Below are 27,828 nucleotides of genomic sequence, written 5' to 3' on the forward strand. Positions count from 1 at the left end.
GCATAACAGTAACTGTTTAAGGTAAACAATCAACTTGTGTGTGTGTGTGTGTGTGTGTGTGTGTGTGTGTGTGTGTGTGTGTGTGTGTGTGTGTGTGTGTGTGTGTGTGTGTGTGTGTGTGTGTGTGTGTGTGTGTGTGTGTGTGTGTGTGTGTGTGTGTGTAGGTTGCAAGTGAGATGCAGAGGGAGCAAGACACTTCAATGTGGGAGAAGAAAAAAATGCAGCAATTCCAGACAACAATTCAGGAGTTGAGAGATGCAAACTTGGCCCTGAAAAATGAAGACGATCATTTGAAAGACCTCATAATAAAAGTATTATTGTATTGCAATATTTTTCAGATTGAAATTGTGAAGGGGTCAGGAGTCTTTTGAAAAAGAGATGCGTGGAAGGCATTCATCCATACCACCTCTGGCACGGCAATGGTGCGAACTCTCCTCAACCTCAACGGTAAAAAAAAAAAGCTACTGTTCAAAATCTCTTTAAATCAATCCTGTCATTAATAAAGAAAGGCAGTTTACACATGTGTTTTTCTTTCTAAACTGATTCACCTAAGAATGGAAAAACTGAACTATTTTCTTACTCTCTGTTTTCGCTGCTGCAATTTGTTACGAGTAATGTTTTTTTTACAATTGTCCCACACTCTAGCCCAGTGGTTCTCAAACTTTATCATTTCAAGGACCCCCATAACTCAGAGTGTATGATTGGAAACCAAATGTGTATGGGTCTATTTGGAACACCCCCAAGGAACCTTGAGTGTCATTTGTCCCTGGACAACCACTCTAGCCTAAAGTGTGGGCCATTAGTATGTAAACATTAGCTGCTGCAGATCAGCAGGATTACCCACTTTTCATTTGCAAAATAATAATTATGAAATATGACTTTAGGTGGCAAGCCAAAGCGAGGTGATGGGGAGCAGCTGGAAGCCCTGGACCCAGGGAAAAGGCGGCCATAATCGGTGAGTAAAAACGAATGAATTTAGAAAGGAAAATAAAAGTTAATAGAGATGCCTCAAGTTGACTACTTTAACCATCCCTGTTTCACTATTTATTAGCTATCAATGGTAGGATCAGGATCAGCATCAGGTGAGTGAGGAGGACACCCGTTAATGGTATCTGCTCGGATCAGCACCTACTGTAGGGTGATCACTAACTTTTCAATTGCTCACTGCTTGATCCCAGCTCTCTTCTAATAGAACCCATGTTCTGGGCTAGCGTGCTTCCTCTGCGTTATACAATATGTAGTCGTTAATAACCCCATGACACTAATTGTTCTCCTCTGCAGTGTTAAATAACCAGCATCTTCACTCTTAATCAATGACCAGCCCTTTGTACTGTGTGTGTGCCATATCATGTCTTTAATTAATGTTCTTGATTGCAATGCATATCTTATTGCTCTTCTGGTAAACAACCTGTGCTGATGATCTCTGTTGTTTGTATACAAGTGAAGTTCATGTGATGTCATTTTTTTTTAAACAGTATTTTGAAAAGCCAAACTTTACCTAATTCTAACTAATAATTGTAAACTTAGCAGCTTCTTAGACAGATTTGGTAAATGCACTGACTTTTCAGATAATTCAAAAATAATAGATGATATATGAAACAAATAAAATAGATCATCTATTTGAATAAAGGCTTTGGGCTTTATCTGCCAATACACTCACAGGGGAGCTCGTGTACACTACACCAGGTGGTTCGGCAACACTTTGGAGTGGAATGCTTGGAGTCTGTAGAAGACTTGGGGCATTTTTACACTGTCATCTCATTATGTCCTTTTCTTTTCTAGAGGCAACAATGAAGAAGTGGCCACACACAACGAAGGGCCAGCTGGGTACAGCCATCAACAACAAGCTGACAGAGCTCAGGGCTCGCCAAAAGCACACTAAATAATTGACATTTATTGACAATAAATGTATGTTAATGACTTATACATTTTGTGTGTTGTATTTTTTTATGTAGGTATGTATAAACCTTGAACATAGGTGTAAATAAACATATATGCACATATAGGCTACACTTATATGCGCATATATGTGCAACCTATATGTGCATATATGTGCAACCTATATGTGCATATATGTGCAACCTATAGGCTATGTGCATATATGTGCAACCTATATGGGCATATATGGATATATATGTACATATATGTTCAGAGACATATATGTAGGGGTCCAATTTCAGATATGTCACATATATGTGACATATATTAAAAATATATAGGTTCATATATATTCCTTCCATGTGGGTTGTACTACTCCTGACTCAGGTTTGTTTATGTTGTACAGTATTTGGCCCGACTTACATCCGTACATTAAACCTGTGCTCTGTATTCAACGTGTTATCTTCACAATAGGTCAACACACCTATAACTATTCAACTGTGTACATGTGGTTGTGTGTAGTCAGTTTGAGTATGTGTGTGCGTGTGTGTGTGTGGCCTAGCATTACTGTACTTGTGGGGACCTACAGTAAATCTGTTTACACAGTCACGTGTGGGGACTCGCCTCCCTTATGGGGACATAATGGAGGTCCCCATAAGGGTAATCATTAATTTTAGGGTGAAGACTTGGTTAGGTTTAGGATTAGGGTTAGGGTAAGGGTTAGACATGTGTTGTTTATGGTTAAGGTTAGGATAAGTCTCCAGGAAATGCATGTAAGTCAATGTAATGTCCCCTGAAGTGATGTATACATGGTATGTGTATGTGTGTGTGTGTGTGTGTAATCCTACTCACCCACGGCCTTGAGCGAGGTGTACTTGTTAAAGCCGATGCCCAGGTTGTTGTGAGGGTGAGACAAGGCCATGGCGGGACCCAGGGGAGACAAGGCTGCGTTGTTCAAGTGGTTATGATCTGGGAAAGAGACAGAACATTATACATTTTAATTGTCCATCCATCTCCATCCATCTTCTCCCGCTTATCCGTGGTCGGGTCGCGGGGGTAGCAGTTCCAGCAGAGAGCCCCACACTTTCCTTTCCCTGGCGACATCAACCAGCTCTGACTGGGGGGTCCCAAGGAGCTCCCAGGCCAGTGGAGAGATATAATCCCTCCACCTGGTCCTAGGTCTACCCCTTGGTCTCTTCCCAGCTGGACGTGCCTGGAACACCTCCCTAGGGAGGCGCCCAGGTGGCATCCTTACTAGGTACCCGAACCACCTCAACTGGCTCCTTTCGACGCGAAGGAGGATTTTAATTGTTGTTCACATAAAATATCCATTTTCGTAAATCCCAGTCAGAGGAAATGTGAGAGACTGAGAAAATTGTCAAGAAGGGGAAACAATATTTCACAATTTAAAGTCTGAAGGCTTTAAGGAGTCCTTAAAACTAAATGTATCCACAGAGAGATAAGTTTCTCTTTCTGCAGAATGGGTGCAATGATAAGCTGAGGCTGCAGAACCATTTGCGCATACCTCGTTACATAATGTTTCTGCTTAAATTAATAAATATATTCATAAAGCCCTCAGATGTGCAAGTTTCCCAGGACAGAGACGTTTTAAATGCCAACCGCTAGAATTCACACTGATGGAAAGTCAACATATGGGACATATACAGTACATACATACATGGATTATATTAATGTCAATTTAAGACCATTTTCTGACCCTAAAATTATGAGAATGCACCTTCCTAAAGATCAATGAAAGACAATTCAGATCAAATAAAAATAAAACAATCAAACGAAATAAAATAGACTTTTGAGCACTGTGAACAAAAGTAAGCAATGTCTGTGGCTGAGTCTTATAATGGTAGAGAAACCACTAATATTTGGATGCTTTGGTGCACTATGACTCAGGATTTGATCATCTGTTAATAACCTGCATTCTAGCAATGTTGCTATAGATCATGTGATCTCATGTGTATGGAGGGAGCTTTGGGATGTTAGCCTTAGAAGACACATGCGCAAAAACCTAAACAACACTACAGGAAAGCGATCACCCCAACATTAATAATAGGGCCTCTTAAAAAAGGTTTGACCCATTGAAGTAGCACTAAAATCGGTGTGGCTTATTGGAAGCTAATGGACTTAATAATAATAATAATAAAAAATTGTATTTCTATAGCGCTTTTCTTGAACCCAAAGACGCTTTACATTTGGGAGGGAGGGTAGACAAACAACACAAAAACAAAGCCAAAAAGAAACAAAGAAACAAAAAAAAACAGAAAAGCAGTCAGGAGGAAGTTGGTTGAGAGGGGGGGGGGGGTTATGGATACAGAGTTGAAGAGGTGGGTTTTGAGGCGGGACTGGAACAGGGTGAGGGACTCAGACTCACGGAGGTATTGGGGGAGGGAGTTCCAGAGCTTCAGGGCTGCCACAGAGAAGGCTCTATCCCCGAAGCTCCGGAGTTTGGCCTTGGGGATGGAGGACCGGGGTGGTTGGTAGAGGATGAGGAGGTCATTGAGGTAGGGGGGGGGGGGGGCAGATGGGGGGGGGCTTTGAAAGGGAGGACCAGGAGTTTGTGGTGGATGCGGTGTGAAACGGGGAGCCAGTGGAGTTCTTTGCGGACCGGGGTGATGTGATGCCATGATTTGGTTCGGGTGAGGAGTCTGGCGGCTGCGTTCTGGACACACTGGAGTCTACTGAGGGATGTAGTGCTGATGCCGTAGAGGAGTGAGTTGCAATAGTCAAGGCGGGAGGAGATGAAGGTGTGAATGAGTCCTCATGCGGGGGGAGAGAGGGACGGAGTTTGGCAATATTGCGGAGGTGGAAAAATGAGGTTTTGACAACTTGGCGGATGTGGGGCTCGAGGGAGAGGGTGGGGTCAAATATAACGCCAAGGTGTGCCTGGGTGGAGGGGGAAACAGGGGTGCCATCAGTGGTGACTGTCAGGTTGGGGGTTTTGCTGAGGGTGGATTTGGAGCCGATGAGGAGGAGTTCAGTTTTATTGCTGTTGAGTTTGAGGAAGTTGTGTTACATCCAGGATTTTATTGCAGTCACACAGGATTCGATGTGGGTGAGGGGGGGGGGGGGGGTAAATCTGTGTGTCGTCAGCGTAACAGTGAAAGTCCAGGTTGTATTGGCGGAGAATCTGACCAAGGGGGAGGATGTAGATGATGAAGAGGAGGGGGCCGAGTACTGAACCTTGGGGAACACCTTGGGTGACTGAAGCTGTGGCAGATGAGTGGTTGTTGAGGGAGATGAAGTGGGATCTGTCGGAGAGGTAGGACTGGAGCCACCTGAGTGCAGTACCTTCGATACCGATGTCCTGGAGTCGGGTAAGCAGGATGGTGGGGCTCACGGTATCGAAGGCTGCACTCAGGTCGAGGAGGATGAGGATGTTGAGGGAACCGGTGTCAGCAGAGGTGAGGAGGTCATTGAGGACTTTGATGAGGGCCGTTTCTGTACTGTGGTGAGGATGAAATCCAGACTGAAGGGGTTCAAAATGCTGGTTGGTTTGGAGATGGCGGTGGAGTTGTTTTGGAGATAATGCGTTCTATTACTACTTACAGGATGCCTGCTATTTTAAGCCTGTATCTTCATGGTTGATTGCACTTAATGTAAGTCACATTGGATAAAAGCATCAGCTAAATGAAATGAGATGTCATAATAATGTAATGTACTTGCTAAAAATTCTTTATTCTTTTCAAATGTAATTTGGAATGCAGCCACACGTGCGCACGCACACGCACACACACACACACACACACACACACACACACACACACACACACACACACACACACACACACACACACACACACACACACACACACACACACACACGATGGCTGAGCAGTGGGAACGAGGCGGCGGGGAAACGCAGAGCGAGCGATGTGACACCAGCGCTGACTGATTGAATTAGAAATAGATCTTCACTTCTCCGTGTAATTGATATGCGGCGATGACACGCTGCGTGCGGCGTGGAGGGCAGGGACTGTGTGTGTGTGTAATCTTACGTTTGTGTTGCCACGAGTGTGTGAAATGTGGCTTGTTATTGTCTAATGTGAACCGCCAGTACCACCTGCTATCGTCACTTTCACATCCACCAACACTTTAAAAATAGAAATGTAAAGGTGCCTCAAGTAAATAAACACATGAAAGAATAGTTTGTTATCTTCTTTTGAGGGATAAATATCAACATTTAAAAGAAGGGCTTTTACTCTTTAGGTGACCTATATTAATGCTTTCAAGAGTTCTTCTCGCCAGCCAACAACAGTGGAAATAATGAGACGAACAGAGAGAGCAAGGCAGAGAAAGAGAGATGGAGTAAAGAGCAGAAAGACAGTGAAGGAAGAGATAGAAAGGGCAAAAAGAAAGAAAGAAAAATCAAGTAATTGATGGAAAGGTCCTTGCCCGGTCTCCAGTTTGACCACAGGGCGCTTCCTAGCCACCAGAGAGAGAGACAGAGATAAGCGTGTTTTGACAATATAGTGCTAAATAAGACGACCCTTTATTAATCTCCACGGGGAAATTCAGTTTTACAATCTGTTATCGTACATGCATAGGACCTTTACCGAATAGTTCAAATACAGATATACACAAACACATGCATTTTCACACATTCAAACATATTTATTTGACTTAAACCGATATTCATGCACTTTTAACTTTATCTGAATATTGAAGTATGAATGTGTGTTGTTTGTCTCCTCCTGAATGTTGTACGTCTCTTGTTGGTGTTTGTATTTTTGATGGCAGCTTAAAAAAAGGAGTAGCTGTACTCCTCTCATTGTACCTGTATAATGACAATAAAGGATTCTATTATATTCATTTATAATTGACCAGGTTGTCCGAGCAGTTGTTGCTAAAGGACATTTGACCAGGAGTTGAACTGGCACCTCTCCAGCTACCAGTCCACGCTCCGTATGTTGGGTCTAATCTGGATTTGAACCGATGACCCTTAAGTTCCCAAGCCAAGTCCCTACAGACTGAGCGACTGCCACATCCCAAACGTCAGTCATTGAGACACGGTATGGGATCAGGAATGTGCAACAAAAGGTCCACGTTATCTGTTCGTATTGAAACAAGATAGAAACTGCTGAATGTCTCCAACTATTTCCCATTTCATGTATTTTTATCCAGAGCCAATCACTTCTGCAAAACGTTTTGTTAACATGACAATTGAAAAGGGCATTTCTGCATTAAAGATGCAGGAGAGTAGAAGAGTTCAGAGTGAACCTGGTGTGCCCATTAGCTCTGAAAAATAATTTCACAGATTTTTCTGACACTAAAAATGTTTCTTACTTTAAAAATCACACATAGAAATGCTGTTTTTACATAACTGTCACTGTAGGAGTGTTTTTAATGAATTGGTTAAACTCCTACAGTATTCGTAATTAAAATTAGGGAATGATAATCTCCTTAGCGTTAATGTTATGGTTTGGGTAACAAAAAATGCAGCATTCATCGATTTTGTGACTACTTGGGTGCAGCAAAAATAGCAGCAGCAACAACAACAACAAAAACAACAACAACAACAACAACAACAACAGCAACAACAACAACAACACCACCACACCAACAGTATATGAAGTTAATATTGGAAAGAAACTCCTTCAGGAGGGATTTGAGCCTTTGAATACCATTTACATGCACTAAAACATATAGAAAACCCTGCAGGAAAGGGAAGACAGCAAATATAATAGAGCCCCTTTTAGTAGACACACAGAGATATATTAGCATTCATATAAAGTTGTGTTTCTTTCCGCCTGATGAATATAAATCCAAATCTTGTTTTGGTCTCCACCAACAAGAAAACAATCTGTTGTTTAAACGTCTGAATGCTCCATTATGTTCTGCAGCTGCATGCTGTTTGGTGCAGAGTAGGAAGCATACAATGTTTGTCTTTTTAGGGCTATTTAAATGAAAACAGTGCCACTGCCTAAAAACTACACTAAGTGGTAAAGATACAAAACAATTAAAATATCTTTCTGCATATGATTTGGGAGCTTAACACAGGATACAAAAGTCTCATCTTTTTGCAGCTGAATTGCATTTCTCTCTGTGAACAGAGTATACATTTCCATTTTAATGTTCATTTTATGAGATGTTAGGGCACCAGCCTGTTTTTATGTGTAATTCCGGAGGCTTCCTGCCTAAGTGACTTTGCCGCTATTCGTACGACCACATTGTGAGTGCGACGGAGGGAGCAGTTTGAAAGGGAATAAATGTTCCCTGTATTCTGTATTCGTGAATAAATTCTCTCTGAATGTCCTACATTTCCCCCGCGCTGGTGTGTATGAGTGTGTGTGCATTCTTTGATGTACTATAGTATGGAGGCCTCGGAGGAGAAACACTCATAAGAATTCAAATGTATGTTTATTAAAGAGAAGTGGAGAAGGAAATGAGGACTTAGGGTAGATGAATGTGACTCTCAATGAGCGTGAGAGGGAGACTGTGTGAGAGGGGGGTGTGTGTGAGGGGGGGGGTGTTCAGACGTGTTTTAGTGCGGAGTTTTGTGACCTGCATGTGTGCGCTCACTACTTCTGTGTGATTTGCAGCATGTATGCTTTGTTTTGCACGTGCATGCTGCATCCTACCAGCATGCATTTGTTTTTTGTTTGCAAGTGCACTGTGTGTGTGAGGCTGTGTGTGTGTGTGCAGGCAGGCAGCAGAGCACCACTGGGTGATGGCCTAATTCAGCAGGGCTCAACATCAAAGAGGCAGACTGCTGCAAGGGCTTCAGCCAGCCTTACTCTGACATGACTACTGTCACACACACACACACACACACACACACACACACACACACACACACACACACACACACACACACACACACACACACACACACACACACACACACACACACACACACACACACACACACACACACACACACACACACACACACACACACACACACACACACACACACACACACACACACACACACACACACACACACACACACACAGAGCGAGATGGAGATGGAGACTCCTGCGTTGTTTAATGCATTGTACACACAACTAGCAGGGAGTTTGAGTCCTGTTAGCCACGCAGGCTAAGATGAGTGCACTTATGGAACTGTAGGGCACACTGGATGAACAGCCAAGTGGCGTATATGTCACATCATTTCATGTAAGTGTGTGAGGAAAGGAGAGGAGAGGAAGAAAACAAGAGGAGGTTAGAGGAGGCCAGGAAGGAGAAGACAACTTATACAACAATGGCTTTTAAATAAGGAGATATCATTTGGATTTTCTTCAGCCGATAACGTTACCTGCTGCTCACAGCCGATACGGATAAGACTAATTATGTTGCATTTAAAAAAAGAAGCAGATCATAACCTGGTGTTCATGTAACAAGAGGAAGAAAGGCTGAAATGGAAACAATGGAATGAAATCCAATGTCTAATCCTAAAACTGTAAAAAGGTAGTAAAGTACATCAAAACACTTCTGGGCTATGCGCAACATTCATCCCTTACCTAGCTTTGCATATTTAAGCCTTTTTCCGAATGATTCAAATTAAATGATTTGACATAATCAGTCAAAGGAGACAATTTAATACTTAATACTGAAGCAGAACCTGAAGCGGCCCGCTGCTTAGTCTGTAGATAACACATTTGTAGATGTATACTAACAATGTGTTTGTATTAAAAATAGGTTTTAAAGCAACACATTGTTAACTAGAAATTGTTTAATAGAGCACAAAGTCCCTAACGTCTTAATTGTGCTCTCAAAGTGCACTAATGTATAAAATGTTCTCCCAGGGGATTATTACCTCAGAGCCCCCCGGGGGGTCCAATGTCCACTCACCTTGGTCTCTCAAAATCTCATAGGAAATACTGATACCTAATAATATTAATTTCCCATGATAGGCCCCAGTAAATATACCATGCTTCCCTACAGAGAGGACATGTTGCTCGTCCTGTGCACGTTAAATTATTAGAGCAGAAGCTATACATGTGTCTTTACTAGAGCTGGGATTCAATTAAAAAAATGAATCTAATTAATTAGAGGCTTTGTAATTAATTAATCGAAATTAATCGCATTTTTAATCAAATATACATATTTGACCTGAGAACAGTGAGAAGCCATTTTCACATGGATTTGACTCCAAGTGGTCTACAGTCGAGTGCAATCCAGTGAGCCAGGGAGTTGGTTATTTTCTCAGACGTGGACTTACTTATCCTGGCCCTGAAACCAGTCATCTGGTTGAGTGTGGGTTGGGTCAGGGTGTGGTTCCTTGCACTCGGAGTCAGGCTAACGTCCACGCTAGCTGCTACATGCTTTGCATTTAGGTGATACTTTAGGCTTGATGTGCTGCGGTGATATGCAAATTCTTTTTTGCATAATTTGCACACAACCGTGCTCTTATCGACGCTTCCATCCGTCCGTTTTTTAAAACAAAATGTCCCATCCACGGGGCCGACCAAAGCGGTCTCATCAGCTTGTTCGTTCATGTTTGACTATTGTTCACCGTGGTTTGTTGTTGTTTGAAGTCCCATGCTGAAGTCATGAACGTTAGTTGGTGCTCCAGTATAATCGGTACGCCTGAAACTCATCCAGTGAGAAACGTTCCGCTGTGCAAAAATAAGTGCGATTAAAATGCGTTAATTTTTTTAACACGTTAATTTTTGTGTAATTAATTAATCTTAATTAACGCGTCAAAGTCCCGGCCCTAGTCTTTACTCATCGCATGCAACCAGTATTATTTCACGACGACGAACACTTTAACTGTTGCACATCTGAATGATTTAGCTATTCCATTTGAGCTCATTCACTGTTTCTGCCACTTTCATGACTGTACGCTAAATATGAAGAAGCTACAGGTAGCCGCTAGTTAGCTTAGCTACAGGAATGAAGGTGGACCAGCTATTCTGGTTTAATAAACAAGCTACCTCTCTGAGTGTCTCATTTTCTCAACTTTTTCAACTAATTAAAGCATTAATCAATACAAATTCAAAATAAATCGGATTTGGATTGATTTAGATAATCCAAATACTATCGGCATATTCCTGATTAGCTTAGCATAGCTAGCTGGCTCTGTTTAAAGGTAACACAATCAACAAGTGTAAACAATGACATTATATAATTTATAAAGAGAGTAATGTGCTGAAGTATTTCTTGTTCCAACAGACAGAACAGTTTTTATACTCAATTATAATTAGCTTTAAGATTTAGTTAATTATGTAGTGCAGTAACGTTAGTTGTCTTCTCATCTACTAACCGATGTCAAAATACCAAACTAATACTTAAAATAACACGATTGACTCTGCATTGATTGCACCTTTCAAATAACTCCACTATCGTTCCATATTATTTAAGGGGAAATATGTCTGTTGTTTTAGGCTATGGGCTGCATGAAACAACAGCAAATAAAGATTTCCTTCTCAAATATTGAGGAGCTGCGCCAGATGTATTTCAATTTCTCCGCCAGCCTTACAGCGTGTGATTGTATCAAGCTAATGGAAATGATCATAATTAAACTGAGTGCTGCTGCTGCAAGAGGTAGAACCTTAACCTGGAACATGTTAGGTAACTATACCCATTGCATGATAGGGCTTTCAGAGGGTGGCATGTGTGTAACATATGGGCCTTCTTCATTAGTATACCTCTCAGTGTGCCTGAAAATAAACACACGCACACATTACTTTAAGGTGTTGCGGAGTATATCCTGCTGCAGTCCTTCTAAATCACTCCAACAACATCCAAAGAGGACGAACAGATGCTGCTTAGCTGAACGGTGCCTTCCTTCTTCCTATTTTTTATATTTATCTCTCCATCTCTTTTTATCACAGTTTTTCTCCGTTACTTTTCTGGTCATATGCCTCTTCTTCTCTGCCTCGCTCCATCCTTCTTTTCTCACTTACCTTCGTCTTCCTGTACCTCGTCTTATCTTTCATTTCCCCTCAGTGAGTGTGAGGCACACCATCTGTTGTGTCGAAGCCATGAAAGCAACGTGTGGAGCGCACTCATCCACCTTTCATTTACTAAATCCTCTACCTTATTATAGCACACAAACATGCAAATTAGCATGAAAAGTAAGCGTTTATTTCCTGGATGACTACATTTAACACGCAGTAATGTAATAAAAGATCCTTGTCGGTTGTCTTTAGTTGCACAAATGCTTTCATATTTAACTTCGCAATGACAACTGAGTGAGTGATGAAATGACCAGAAAGAGTTGTTGCTAGCCCACACTTCTCCCTGCTGTCCTCGCTCTCTCCTGTGTGTGTTAAATGGAGTCATTTCAGTACACTGATTCCAATGAGAAAGTCTCTCTGTCATCCCCCACCCTCCCCCCGCCCCTTCTCCTTCTCTCACGCACTCTCTATTTGCAGGGTAAACGAGGGCTTATCCCGAGAAAACACCATTATTGTCTGCCTTCAGTCCACACATTGGAAGCATTGAACTTTGACTGTCTGTCTGCTCAGCACTTTACGTAACGCAGCGGAGCGCCACGCTGGTAATAACCATGCAGCACGGATGGCGCCTTTTCACTTTGAAACCCCCCCAGTGGGGAGATGGTCAGGGAAGGTGAATTAAAGGAAGGTAGTAAATGAATGGAGGGAGGAGATAAGGAAGAAAAGGATTTAAGGCTTACACAGCTAATATTCTGAAGGTGTATTGAGAGATAGTGAAGTCTTATAATGAATACTAGAACAGGGGTGTCAAACTACATTTCATCACGGGCCACATTCGCATTATGGTTGAGCTCAAAGGGCCGGTTGTAACTTTAAGACTATATAAAAATACATATATAAATATTAAATATATATAAAATAATGTATTATATTACATCATTTCCTCTGCATTGGATTATTATCGGATAGGTTAATAATTAACTCGGTCTGAAAGCAGTTCGTCTAGGGCAAATAATTGCACGTCTCTTCAGTGAGAATGTCACAAAACGATTTGAAAAGAAAAGCAAAAAAAAAAGTGACATTTTGAAAAAAAAGTCAAATCTGAGAAAAAAAGTCGAATCGTGCTTCTGTAAAACAAACATATTATATTATTTGCAAGCTCTTGTGGGTAGGGCTGCTCAATTAATCGTATTTTAATCGCAATTACGATTTTGGCTTGCAACATAATCGAAATAAAATATATTTTTTTTAATTATTTGTTTTATTGGTTTTTCAGTTGAACTATATTTTTTCAATAAATGGATGTTTTCAAAGTAAATGTATAATCGTTTTTAATAATCGTGATATCAATTATTGACCCAAATAATCGAGATTATGATTTTTTTCCATAATCGAGCAGCCCTAGTTGTGGGGCCACATCAAATGAAGTCGCGGGCCAGATTTGGCCCCCGGGCCTTGAGTTTGACACCCCTGCTATAGAAACTATTAAATAAGACGCTTACGGCTTACAGTTGCATTGTTACAAAGACCAAGGGGCACCTCTTACTTTTGGCGTGCGCCTGTGGAGGAAGTAAAGAAAACGTGACTGGATTTATTTGTTGTTGAGGTGCAATATATGACTCAGCAGTTTTCAGACAAGAAGAAACTATTATTTTCCGCTTCGCACTAATGCATCATTTTGGCAGGAAGTGACGTTAGCGGCCTCGTACTATATTTTTCTAGAAAAACCCCGATGACCCATAGTGTAACGATGTAAGGAGCATATTATTCATTAACTAGGCCCTTCAGAAAAGAGTATCAGTAAGATATTTATATTATTAATTTATATGAAGTACTTGAACCTCCTTTGCTTGAATGAGCACAACAACAATTCAAACACTACATACATAATAGTGGGATTATAAAGTTGATATAAGAACATGTTAACAAAATGTTTTCTTTTTAGGCTTCCAGCAGACATTCAGTAACTATAGCATTTATTTGGAGTCTTATTTGTATTGGCAATGATAGTTAGATGTGTACTCTAGATCTGCTCTGTTTTGGTTGCTACCAGGGAAATATCTTGCTCTTTAGCTGCCAAATGTTTTACTACGTTTACCACTAAATCATTTGGTGTTGGCCACGTGTTGAACCGTGTGATAATTTCAGACTAGGATAATAACAGGATAATAACAGCGAAGAGACAAAACCAATAGAGAGGCGAAGTCCCTCCCTGGGACCTTATTTCGGAAAAAGTATGGTCAATGGAAAGAGAAAGATTATCTTTCGATCCCGTTGAATTGTGCCACGAATTACACATATGATGTTTGTCAATTTAAAAGATAATTTTGCAAGTCAAACAAATAAAAATGTGTCGTAAAACTGTGAAGTAACGCTTTGTTTGTGTGAAACCGCTCAATGAACTACATCTCTCGTCTCGCGCCACACACCAAGACGGCCGTCAAGTTGAAACATTTCACCTCTTTCTCTCAGAATGAGGTGGAAAGTATTAAAAGAGGTGAAAATCACTCCAAGTCTGGGCACGTTGAGAGCTGTGCATACACACAAGGTGACGTGCAACAACATTAACATTAATCTTTCTGTTGGTCGCTTGTTAGCAGACCCTTCAGGCGATGGCAGAGCGAACAGGTACAGGCAGGGCCCATAATGATAGCCCTATAGTTTAAATCTACTACCCACACATGAACATATGGCAATGGGTTACTATTTAAAAAAAAAAAATGTATTTATAAATGTATTTAGGAACCTATCCATGTGATTTTTAGTGGGGGTCGACCTCAAATCCTCTAGGGGGTCCAGGGGCATGCCCCCCCGGTAAGATTTTATTTTGGAGTTAAAGGGGGGAAAATAAAGAGACTAGATCTATGGAAACTTCTATATTAAACAGAACTGTATACATTTCAATAATCATAAAATCATGGCCATAGCCAATAACATACCTTTTCCAATATGAAAAAAACACTGAAACTTGTTTATTAATTTATTTTTGGTTCATTTATAGTTGTGAGTGTGTCTGTGCTCCTGAATCAGCCTCTCCTGTCTCCCTCCTCTCCCCCTCTCCCCCCTGCTCCTCTTTGAGGCAGCAGCAAAGACTAGTTTTCTCTCAACAAGTTTTAAAAGTGTATCTTACCTTTTTTCACCCAGTTCACTTTTTATTTATTTATTCATGCATATTTTACTAATCACATCACATTTAATTTAGCTGACGCTTTTATCCAAAGCTACTTATAATGACAGATTACAGGGACATTCTCCCTGGAGTAACTAAGGGCTAAGTGCCTTACTCAAGGGCACACTAGTGGTGGTGTTCCTGGCGGGATTTGAACTCACAGTCTTCCGATCTTCAGCCCACCTCACTATCCATTAGACCAATCACTACCCTCTCAAATGGAAATATGTGTTTACATAAATGGTGACCACACCGTTTGAGACCCACTGAGAACTTAGACTAAGTTAACTTTCTAAACACTCAGAGAGTCCTTTACCTCACCTGAGCTGAGCTTATCCCGAGCTTGAATGACACACAGAGACCAATCAAGGGATTTGATTTATGATCTGTATGACAGTGGCCATGTCGGCAGGCCACATCATGTGGACAGCCAATCACCCTGTGTGAGGCAGGCCACTTAACAGGCCAGAAGGAGGCGAGATCAGAGCAAGGGAGTGAGGGATCATTGTCCACAAGTTAATCGATCGCAGATGGCGTCGTGGTCACGGACGAATTATTAAAAAATAAAAAATAAAACCTAAATGGGTCGCGAAATATACTTGGGCGGCCGTTAATATACCCGGCGGCCCGCCCAAGTATAGTCTATGTGTGGGAAACCCTGAGTAGAAATGGCCATGACATGGGACCTTTAATGTCCAGGGAAAAATGAAGTAGGTCACTCAGTAGATTACTGTCAAGTCTTTGTAACAGATGTGAATGATATGTCAAAAAAACTTAAATGAAAGATGGTAGAGGACTGAGAGTTGATGAAGGGGAATGACAGGTGAGATATGAACAGATGGGAGGAAGATAAAAAGTGAAAAATGACAAAAAGAGCTGATAATGTCCCTCGTGCTTTTCATCCTTCATCCCAAATGTGAAGCAGCTGTTTGCAGCGCCGCAGACACAATAACAAAAGCCCCTGAGATCTCGAGTGTCTCTTTTCAGCACAATGAACACCGTTATTAGCCTCGAGTTATTATTATGTAAGAGATTAAAATAAGTTGTTATGCCTAAGTACATATGAATTATTAACCTACTTTAGACTGGAATGATGGGGTGCTTAGGTTTTTTTTTTCATAGCTCATGTAACCTGTTCGGAGTGAATATAGCAACTAATAACAAACTATCAAATCCTTCATCGTTCCTCTGACTTTATTGGACACACTTGACACTGAAAAGCGCCAGAAGAAGCTGCTGATATTTAATTGTAATGAGCTTTTCATGGTAGTTTATTTCAAAGTTCTGCATCCTTTACCCCCTCGTTTCGACTTGCTTTGATCCTTTAACTCTTCCCTGTTTCTTAATTAAAAATACTTTGTTGTTAATCCTTATTTCATACATCCAGTCTGACTGCTTAACCTGTCAGGCATAATTTAAAAAAAGAAGCATCCTACGAATTAATACAGCAGAACATTTAGTTTCTTTACTCACATATATATTTTATGTGTTCGTGTGTGTGTGATAATTAGGGCTCCTCTGCATGCACGAGGGTGTATGCGTTATCTGGTGCTTGCATGTGCGTGTTATGTAACAGTGGAGCATTATTTATTTTTTCATTATCTACAAAGAGCTTTTTTAACTCTGACAGGCGTCTGAAGTCCCGCTGGCCCCCCCAAAGACACCATTACTCATCCTCCCTCCACCCCCCTGACTCTCCCCCCCCCCCCCCCCCCTCTCTCTCTCTCTCTCTAATTGTTCTTCAAGGAACAACAAAGCTCACCCCTGGCCAGCGCTACTTAACTTCTGAGGATTCAATTATTCAAAAGAGGTAATTGTACTGCAAAATCCTTCAAAACTCACACGAACGCTGGCTGATGTTCTGTGTGTGTGTGTGTGTGTGTGTGTGTGTGTGTGTGTGTGTGTGTGTGTGTGTGTGTGTGTGTGTGTGTGTGTGTGTGTGTGTGTGTGTGTGTGTGTGTGTGTGTGTGTGTGTGCTTTGGTTTCTTCTTTCTGTGTGATTGTGAGCAATCGCGTAGCCTTGTGTGTGCTGCAAATTGACTGTGTGTGTGTGTGTCTGCATTGGTACACACGTGCAATTTGTGTGTGTGTGTGTGTGTGTGTTGCATAATCATCTCCAGCTCCCTCTAACAGCTGCAGGAATTTAGAGAGGTGAAGACACTCTCGTTATGCAACGGGACTCAATTGGGGTCTCATAAGCTGATTTGCCTAACTGAATGTTTCATGAAAACATTTCACATCAATTTCAGATTCGGGATAAGTTTGCCGCACGATGGAGGTCAAGTGAGGTTCATTTGTATCCGTCGCCTAATTGATAACAAGAAGAGGACAATCAGCAACATTTGACACTCTTTTGTGACAAATTAACTCTCGGTATGACCGGGTTTCAAGACGGTTATTTATAACAGCTGCATTCAGAATAAGTTCATTTGAGTCTGTGTTGAGTTTTTAACTACAAATCCATAATTGTCCTACTTGCAATAGTTTTTTCTGACCTAGGAGAGAGCAAAACTTTCCACCATCAGTTTTGCTTGTAGCTAGCATGCAGTGGAATGTTACTGTTAGCTCGTTAGCGGTAGCTTGCCATCTTACCGCACAAGTAGCCGTATTTCTGAAAATGTAACAGTAATAGTTTTTAGAACACGCTTAAATACGACACATCGGGGTAAACTTACCCTATTATTTTCCCTAAAAATGGGACATTGTGAAAGACAATGTTGTGTTGAACTCAGCAGAAAGAGAGCTATGGGGAGCTAACAGCTAACGCTAATGGTTCGCCCATTGAATTCCGTAATGCTAATAATATAAAGTATAAATATATTTATTAAAAATGAATATTGTGAAAATGTACGATGTAATGGTGATGTGTTGAAATAAGATCAGTCAAAAGATAGTAACGCGTTAACGCAAATTGTTATGCCGCGTTATGAGGCACCCTCTTTTCTTCTTGGAATAAATGTGCAGTAAATTCAAGTGACCGTCGTCATGAGTTAAGTGACTGTAGGATGTGAAAAACCCATAGAGCTTAAACTGTCAGTAAAAGTGATGAAATATCTTGAAAAAGTGTTAAAGTGTTTTCTTTTAATGTTTATTTTATTATCTTTTCTTTTTAATGACTGATTTTAAATGCCATTTTCTTAATGTCTTTCATTTTTGTAAAGCACTTTGAATTGCCTTGTGTTGAAAAGTGCTATATAAATAAACTTGCCTTGCCTTAAAACATATTCGAGTCCAAGTGATTTCTTTATATTATCTTAAAAAATCCATGAGCAATCCCTGAATGAGTTGGATTTCTAAAGCCTGTAATAAACTCCTCTTCCGTTACAGTCTTCCTTTGACCAATCCTCTAAAAGGTGATACAGATATATCTCTATAAATCTCTTTGAAGACTAGAGATACTCAGTCTTGCTATCCGCTCCACTTGCAGAACTGATGAATTAATAATAACTGGTAGATCTGTTAGATCTGTGTGTGTTTGTGTAAGTACATCTGTCCGTGTGTGTGTGTGTGTGTGTGTGTGTGTGTGTGTGTGTGTGTGTGTGTGTGTGTGTGTGTGTGTGTGTGTGTGTGTGTGTGTGTGTGTGTGTGTGTGTGTCACTGCAGCGGATGCATACAGGTACATGTTTTTCTTCTGAGAACTAGTGAATTATTGAGCTAATCTGAGTGTCGAACATGCCCTTTCATCACCGGGCCAAGCGGCCCTTGGGGCTTCACTTTACAAAAATCTCGGAAACCCAACACCAAGCTCGCTTCAGGAGGGTCGGACCAAAATGAGCAGGCACGAACAAATAAATACCAACATATATCTTATTGCAACACAGCACCCGTTTACATTAAGTACAAAGCAGTGGTGAACCGTCAGGGCCTTCAAGGTGTTCAGAGAATACCCTGGAACACTCAGATAAAACAAACAAAAAATCGATTTAATTATATAAATAAAATGTAATAAATGAATACATGAGAATGGTATCTGTGTTGTTGATCTGTAATATTACAGTGTTACGTTGATTTGTTTGTCCTTCTCGGACCATGCACTACGCATTTCAGTGGTTTTGTGTTAGAAAAGAAAGCAACCAATCAGATCTCGTTCTGGGTCTCTGGGTAGAATATCCTTCAACCAAGGTATTCTACATCCTTGATCGAATGCCCTGGCCGTTGCACTGAATGAGAGCGTACGTTTGGACTGACAGTTTGATCAACCAATCATATATTGATTTGTAGCCAATGGGCGTGTTCTTTCAGAGTTCCCCTCGGTTCCAGGGTATTCTAGAAGGCCCGCTAGTTAACTGGCTCGAGACAGAGGATCTAGATGAATGCGACGAAGCAATTCATGCCGTTTTATTGTTTTAACGTTGAAATGGCTAGTGCAACAGGTGAAGATGAAGTTGTTGCGGAATTGTTGTGAGTACCCTTTTCAAGATGACAATTCAGTCATTTTTATTGAAGAACGTACTGTATGATATGATAATTATTGGTTCCTGTCAGTAGAAAGTTGACCCTTTAACACCAAGTTATCTGAGGGTGTGTTGCTCTCTTAACAGTCACCTATTATGCAAAATCCACTTTTTCATGCCTCTTCTACATCAACATGTGTCCCGTCTGAAACTCTGAAAGTTTCAGGAAAAAAGACCCCCTCTCTTTTTGTCCTGATCCATTTATATAAAAACCTGTCTGAAAATGAGCTGATCAGATTTTGGCCACTTTTTTGTCTTGTGTAACCATTAGCCAATCACCAAGGTAACCCCCCCCCCCCCCTTATCACCTGAATCTCCTCCTAGAGCACCTTTGAGTTCTTTGTAACCAAATCTCTCTCAGAGGGGCGTGAGGAGGGGCTCCTTATTTTCATCTAAAGTAACAGACAGAGAATCAGCACTTTTGAAACAGGGCTGAAACAGAGGGGATTATGGGTAATGCTGTATATATCTGAGAACTATTATATATTGATGAAAAACAGTAGTACGTACAGTATGATATGATAATTATTGGTTCCTGTCAGTAGAAAGTGAATCCTTTTGAAAAAAGTGGTCTGAAGGTGTTTTAGTCGGCCCTCTTTAATTTACCATCCACACACTGGAGAATATAAACGTGCGGTTGACGTTGAAACAAATGAGAACAAAAACACATCAAAACTATTTGGTTATGTTAAAGCAACAAACTTCAAGGTAAGGTTTAGAAAAAATATCTTGGTTTCGTTCTAAATTGTGACCGACCGCCGGCGTCTATGATTACAAACGTATTTGGGAAAAACAAACATGAGCAGGGACACAAAATGTTTTCCTTCAAAAACTTAATTGACATTGCAGTTGCACTGTATATCGTTTTTGGGAGAACGGCCTGAAAATGAATACTTAAACTCAGGTTTATTGCTCAGGAGGAACCTTATTTTAAATATCAATGGAAAGAAAGGAAATCTAAAACATGGTTGAATATCCTGTGAGCAATAAATATAAATCAGACCTTACATCTATTATATTTCCTCACCAAGAGACTCTGGTAACATGAGTTATACTGTATCAGCACTAAATTGAAACAACCTGTATGTTACACTTAGGTTTGCCTTAAACCCACTGATGTTTCTTTCGGACAATATCTCAGATCTCATGTATTGTTCCAGAAATTCAGAGTACTGATACTGGTGAGCATTTTCTGACCAGGTAACTGTCACGGTGGTTAACAATCTGCTAGGTTAGATTATCCTGCTCAATTTGTGTGTCAAATACAGACATGTCCTCACTATTAATCCTTCTGTCATCTTTTTGTACAGGAGCATAAAACACAGCCAGTGTCAGGCCTGGCACGACAGATTTAAACCCTATTTCTTCTCATGCATAAACCCATTTACATTGTAGCCAGGAGCTTCTGTTGTACCCATACAAGAAGTGAGGGAGAAATTAATGAATACATATTGTGCATTAAATCTAATTTATTACATGGTTCTGTCACCCTGGGCGCCTTGTCTTTTTATGCGATCCATGAGCTGTCCAGGGGCAATACAACAATATGTCATAAGCTGCATTATACGATGTTATCAGCAGTATGTTGCTGATTCGCCGAAAACTTAAATACGAGTGTCATCAGTGTTTATATTAATTTCGTTATCAGGTTCTTTTTACAGAATAAGTTTGGGGTAATTTCTTTAAAAAGTTGGATGAATAAAAACGTGATAATTGTCATTACAAGGAAACAGAAAATAAGTTTTATGAAATGTTTTATATGATTGTAAACCCAGCATGCAGCAGTTACTTGTAAATGAGGGTTAAACAATGATGCATATTGTCAAGGTCACCTAGTGAGGCCGTCCAACCACATCATCTCTGACCCAAACCATGTTCTGAACAGTGAATATGAACTGCTACCATCTAATCGGAGATACAGGGTCCCACCATTCAATACAGTCAGACTGAAGCATCCTTTGAGCATCAGTCAATCCTCTCAGTAAACACAGAGCTGATCCCAGATCAGATGCAGCTGAAGGCTCTTTGAGCAGCTTTTCTCTCACTGATTGTGCTGTTATGTTAAATGTTTGTTGTTTGTGTTTCATGTATTGTGTCTGGATACTTGTCTGTTGATGTTGGACGTGGAGCTGCTGTGACGCAAGTCAAATATCAGACTCGATCTGACAAATAAAGTAATATCGTATGTATAGTATGTCAATGAGAACACACACATACTGTATAATGTGACATATGGACACACACTCTCACCTGTGTGTGAAGGAGAGTATCAAGTCAGGACTTCATTATTTATACATGCATTCCTGACAGGAAGACAGGGCATGAGGTATGCATATTAGTTTCTCTATGAAATATTACAGAACAGACCTTTTAGTGCAGCACCAAGATTGCAATAAAGTTAAAGGAACAGGAGGAGTTATAGAGGAAGAGAGGGAGGGGGCTGGAAACGTAGAAAAAGGGTGACAGAAAAGACATGTGATGAAGTGTCTTAAAGGGGACCCATCATGCAAAATGCACTTTTTGATGTCTTATTAAAATATGTGTCCCCGGTGTGTCAGGGAACTCACGCAGCGTCAGAAAATAAAACCCTCTCTCATTTCCTCTGTACCCACATCTCTAAAAACGGGGCTACAACGGAGCTGATCCAGATTTACGTCCGATATGACGTAATATGGGAAATGTGGACCCACGGCCCAATCAGAAACGTTGCTATCAGAAACATTGCCTGACTGTTTTGGACGTAATATGGTCGGTGTTTACATTAGCATCGCTAACACTCAGAGCTAACCTGTACTGGAGAGCATGTGTGTGAAGAAGCAGGAAGTAAAAGGAACTCAACTTGTGGTATAACCGGCAAGAGAGAAAGCCTTTGAGCTCCAAACTGTTTCAGAAATAATATGTTATGATAGCTGCCGGGTCCCGCATGAGCTCAGCCCCCTCCTTTTTTATTTATTTTAAAGCTTTATACCCCAACTCAGCACTTTTGAAACAGGAAGTGAAATAGAGGGATATGAGGCATGGCTAGAACGGGTGATCTGTTTGGAATTGTGAGCAAAACACTTCATAGACATGTTGTTTATATATTTTTATATATCTGAGACCCATGCTATTGCCTAAAAATAGCATGATAGGTGACCTTTAATAGGTGTGATGAGGATAGGGATCAGGGATTGATAGTTAAGTGATACAAAAGAAAAATGATAGCTGACTAACAGGTTAAGAGGGAAAGTCAGAGTACTCAGATCTAATAGTAATATCACATCGTAGACATTTTTACACAGGGTTAAGTCTAAACCAACAAAATGATGATATTCCCCGTACATTTTTTAAGTGATGCCAGATAACAATATTTCTGGTCGTCAAAAACTGTATAATCACTAAAAAAATATTAAAATCGTGTCAAATAGACCGTCAGACGGTATAGACAGCTTTGTTTTTATTTAATACTGAGTTGTAGTAACGGCCCGTCCACACAGTGCGCTGAAGCTTGCCGGCGGGCGTGTCTGAAACTCGACCAACAACCAATCACATGAATCTCCCGCCCCTGACACACAAGCAGTGGTTTGATTGGTAAGAGCTTGTACTGGCATATGATTTGATTGGCTGACGCTTCTGCCGAGGCTTCAACAGTTGAACATTGCTCGACCTTTGCAGCGAGCAACGCCAGCAAAGCTCCGCGTCGCTTCCCACAATGCATTTCGGCGAAAAGTTACTTAACCCCATTCAAAGTGAATGGTGAAGCTTTCAACGCACGCCGCTGTGTGGACGGGCCGTAAGTGATCCTTTCATATTGTTTTCATTTTGCAGCAAGAATGGAGGTAACTTTAATGACTTTTTAAAACCTCCATGTATCTTAATTCATAATATGCTGTAAAATTCATTAGTATATTATCTTCCAAATTGTAGTGGAGACAAATATGAATAGCAACACGTGGAGAAGTACCCAAATGATGAACTTAAGTACATTACCAGAGTAAAAGTACTCGCTTACTCTCCACCGTTGATGAAAGTGATACACTGAGGGGGGAAAGGAGTGTATCGAGTGTGTGTATGGATGTTGAACATGAAGCCTATCATTACACAAGAGCTCCCCCCCAGTGTCACTTCAATGGTTTATGGGACTGAAGTGTCTCTTGTGATGTAATTTGATGTATAATGGTAGATGACAGTGATACACAACGATGTGTGTGTGTGTGTGTGTGTGTGTGTGTGTGTGTGTGTGTGTGTGTGTGTGTGTGTGTGTGTGTGTGTGTGTGTGTGTGTGTGTGTGTGTGTGTGTGTGTGTGTGTGTGTGTGTGTGTGTGTGTGTGTGTGTGTGTGTGTGTGTGTGTGTAGGTTTAAATGCTGCTATACTAAGCGAGATACGTCCCATTGACTTTACAAGCATCCAGAAATATGACCATACACATAGATGCCTCATATATGAACAACTCTATCAGCCATGTACCGAGTCAGGATCAAACAAAGCACCGCAGCCGAGACAACGGCTCATGAATCAGAGAAAAAGACGTGGCTTCAACCGTGACAGGAACATGTTCGAAAGAAAAACCGAGAGGGAGCGAGCGGAGAGGAGATAGGTGAATTTGTATTTATTGAAAAGTTTTTGGTTTAACAATAAAGTAATATTTGAAAATGGCATTCCAGCGTCACAACCATCACTTGAGCTTAAGAACAATAGAGTTGATCAACAGGGTCACTTAGCAGTACATATAAAACAGGGATTCCTTTTCTTCTCTGACATGCCTAGTTTTAGTGGAACTTAACATTTCTAGTATGGAATTAATCCGCAGATGCTATGCTTAAAAAACTAGACGAAGCATTTCTTTGAATGTCAATTATTTAGTGAAGATAAAGGCCACATTTAAGCTCCACTGTACACACATGACCTAAGACATGATCGTGCCCTGTGAAGAAAATAAATAGTAAAAAACAATGGACCAAATAAGCAACCCTTAAAAATAATTGAAAATCGAAAGTCCGTTCTGTACGTAAGACTGTGCTACAACTTACAACCTTTAGGTCTCATGCACCTGTCATAGACATACACTTGTGTGTGTGTGTGTGTGTGTGTGTGTGTGTGTGTGTGTGTGTGTGTGTGTGTGTGTGTGTGTGTGTGTGTGTGTGTGTGTGTGTGTGGTCTAGCATTACTATACTTGTGGGGACCTACATCTGTTTACACAGTCACGTGTGGGGACTGGCTTCCCTTATGGGGACAAAATGGAGGTCCCCATAAGGGAAATCATTAATTTTAGGGTGAAGACTTGGTTAGGTTTAGGATTAGGGTAAGTGTAAGGTTAAGGGTAAGTGTAAGGTTAAGGTTTAGGTTTAGGGTAAGTGTAAGGTTAAGGTTTAGGTTTAGGGTAAGTGTAAGGTTAAGGGTTAGGGTTAGGCATGTGTTGGTTATGGTTATGGTTAGGATAAGTCTCCAGGAAATGCATGTAAGTCAATGTAATGTCCCCTGAAGTGATGTATACATGGTATGCGTGTGTGTGTGTGTGTGTGTGTGTGTGTGTGTGTGTGTGTGTGTGTGTGTGTGTGTGTGTGTGTGTGTGTGTGTGTGTGTGTGTGTGTATATATATAAAGGGTACATTTGTAAAACAGTCACTTAAAGTGCACCAACTGGACCTTTCGTGAACTCGGTACCAAAATGCATGAAAAATGTAGGAAAATTAAGTATTTGCTTTTCAGAAAAACCCTTCTCTGTTAGCGAAGTAGATTACATTCTTTCCAACCCCTAATGTTGGCTTTAGCCTACGTTTTCCAATTTAATTTCAAATGCATCTCATCATTATAATCTTTTGAGTCGTCGTCCTCACTGACAAGCAAGAGGCTATTTATTTGATATTCTACACATCAGTGGTAAAGTTCATGTCATGCATTGCAACTAACCCGTTCATTAACAAGTAGAGAAATGGACCGCCTTGTTTAGTGGAAAAACAACGCTCTAATGTTAGTGTCCAGCCTCAGATAGGACATGCAAACACAACCAACACAAGTGTGTGTGCATATGTGTGTGTGTCATGCCTTCCCTGTGCTCTGTGCTGCTGCTCCCTGGATAATAGTATCAGCTCTGTAATGTGATGGTGGAAGCGATAGGCCTTGTACCCAGGCTCTTACCTTATCATGTTAATTCCCCTGTGTGTGTGTGTGTGTGTGTGTGTGTGTGTGTGTGTGTGTGTGTGTGTGTGTGTGTGTGTGTGTGTGTGTGTGTGTGTGTGTGTGTGTGTGTGTGTGTGTGTGTGTGTGTGTGTGTGTGTGTGTGTGTGTGTGTGTGTGCATTTCCCTGTGTAGAGACTAAACTATTTCCCCTCCATACTACGTTCCTCTACAGGTGCATCCGAGCGCCTTCACTTGAGTCTGTGTACTGTCTGTGTGTGAACGATCTCATCCATATTCCAGACGCACCATAAAGCCAGCAGCCAGCCGGTCTGTCCTTCACTCAATGGCCCCCATGACAACACTTTGGCGACAGGGGCGACTGATCAAGAATAGCAACTGCAAACCTTTGAGGTGGAAAGCATCCCATCCAGCGTGTAAAGTTATAGCCATGTAGGTAACAGGAAATGGGAAAGGGTGCACGGTTTCCATCTCTCTGTGTGTAGTGCTAAATCATGTGAATTGCTTTTTATAAAGTCCCGCACAGCGGATATTGTGCATGTTTCTTCCCGTATTTACCCTTGGAAGTGGAACTTTATGCATTTTGGATTTAAAGGTCCCTTATTATGCTGTTTTTCATCAATATATTACAGGTCTCAGATAAATACAAAACATGTCTCTGAAGGAGATGCAGGTGATAAGGGGGGGGGGGGGTTACCTTGGTTGCTGATTGGCTAATGGCTACACAAGCCAAAAAAACGTTATGACATCATAAAGTGGCCAAAATCTGATCAGCTCATTTTTAGACAGGTTTTTATATAAATGGATCAGGACAAAAAGACAGAGAATCTTTGTTCCTGAAACTTTCAGAATGTCTTTCCACAGAGGGGACACATGTTGATGTAGAAGAGACGTGAAGAAGAGGGGACACATGTTGATGTAGAAGAGACATGGAGAAGAGGGGACACGTGTTGATGTAGAAGAGACATGGAGAAGAGGGGACACGTGTTGATGTAGAAGAGACATGGAGAAGAGGGGACACGTGTTGATGTAGAAGAGACATGAAGAAGAGGGGACACGTGTTGATGTAGAAGAGACATGAAGAAGAGGGGACACATGTTGATGTAGAAGAGACATGAAGAAGAGGGGACACATGTTGATGTAGAAGAGACATGAAGAAGAGGGGACACATGTTGATGTAGAAGAGACATGGAGAAGAGGGGACACATGTTGATGTAGAAGAGACATGAAGAAGAGGGGATACATGTTGATGTAGAAGAGACATGAAGAAGAGGGGACACATGTTGATGTAGAATAGACATGGAGAAGAGGGGACACATGTTGATGTAGAAGAGACATGGAGAAGAGGGGACACATGTTGATGTAGAAGAGACATGAAAAAGAGGGGACACATGGTGATGTAGAAGAGACATGAAGAAGAGGGGACACATGTTGATGTCAAAGAGACATGGAGAAGAGGGGACACATGTTGATGTAAAAGAGACATGGAGAAGAGGGGACACATGTTGATGTAGAAGAGACATGGAGAAGAGGGGACACATGTTGATGTAGAAGAGACATGAAGAAGAGGGGACACATGTTGATGAAGAAGAGACACGAAGAAGAGGGGACACATGTTGATGTAGAAGAGACACGAAGAAGAGGGGACACATGTTGATGTAAAAGAGACATGAAGAAGAGGGGACACATGTTGATGTAGAAGAGACATGGAGAAGAGGGGACACATGTTGATGTAGAAGAGACACGAAGAAGAGGGGACACATGTTGATGAAGAAGAGACATGAAGAAGAGGGGACACATGTTGATGTAGAAGAGACATGAAGAAGAGGGGACACATGTTGATGTAAAAGAGACATGAAGAAGAGGGGACACATGTTGATGTAAAAGAGACATGGAGAAGAGGGGACACATGTTGATGTAGAAGAGACATGAAGAAGAGGGGACACATGTTGATGTAGAAGAGACACGAAGAAGAGGGGACACATGTTGATGAAGAAGAGACAGAGAAGAGGGGACACATGTTGATGTAGAAGAGACAGAAGAAGAGGGGAAAAATGTGGATGTAAAGAGACAGAGAAGAGGGGACACATGTTGATGTAGAAGAGACACGAAGAAGAGGGGACACATGTTGATGTAGAAGAGACACGAAGAAGAGGGGACACATGTTGATGTAGAAGAGACACGGAGAAGAGGGGACACATGTTGATGTAGAAGAGACACGGAGAAGAGGGGACACATGTTGATGTAGAAGAGACACGGAGAAGAGGGGACACATGTTGATGTAGAAGAGACATGGAGAAGAGGGGACACATGTTGATGTAGAAGAGACATGGAGAAGAGGGGACACATG

At 41.2% G+C, this 27,828-nt stretch overlaps 1 protein-coding gene across 1 annotated transcript in view; it reads right to left on the minus strand.

The window, feature by feature from the left end:
- The window catches only part of LOC117451736 (GATA zinc finger domain-containing protein 10-like), a 98,593-nt gene that overhangs the window by 21,603 nt on the left and 49,162 nt on the right, over positions 1 to 27,828 (minus strand). Inside the window, exon 3 of the mRNA XM_071203901.1 lies at positions 2,731 to 2,847. Within this exon, the coding sequence (XP_071060002.1) occupies positions 2,731 to 2,847 (117 nt within the window). The remainder of the gene's footprint in view (positions 1 to 2,730; positions 2,848 to 27,828) is intronic.

Source organism: Pseudochaenichthys georgianus, chromosome 8, assembly GCF_902827115.2.
Source record: "Pseudochaenichthys georgianus chromosome 8, fPseGeo1.2, whole genome shotgun sequence".
Lineage (NCBI taxonomy): Eukaryota > Metazoa > Chordata > Actinopteri > Perciformes > Channichthyidae > Pseudochaenichthys > Pseudochaenichthys georgianus.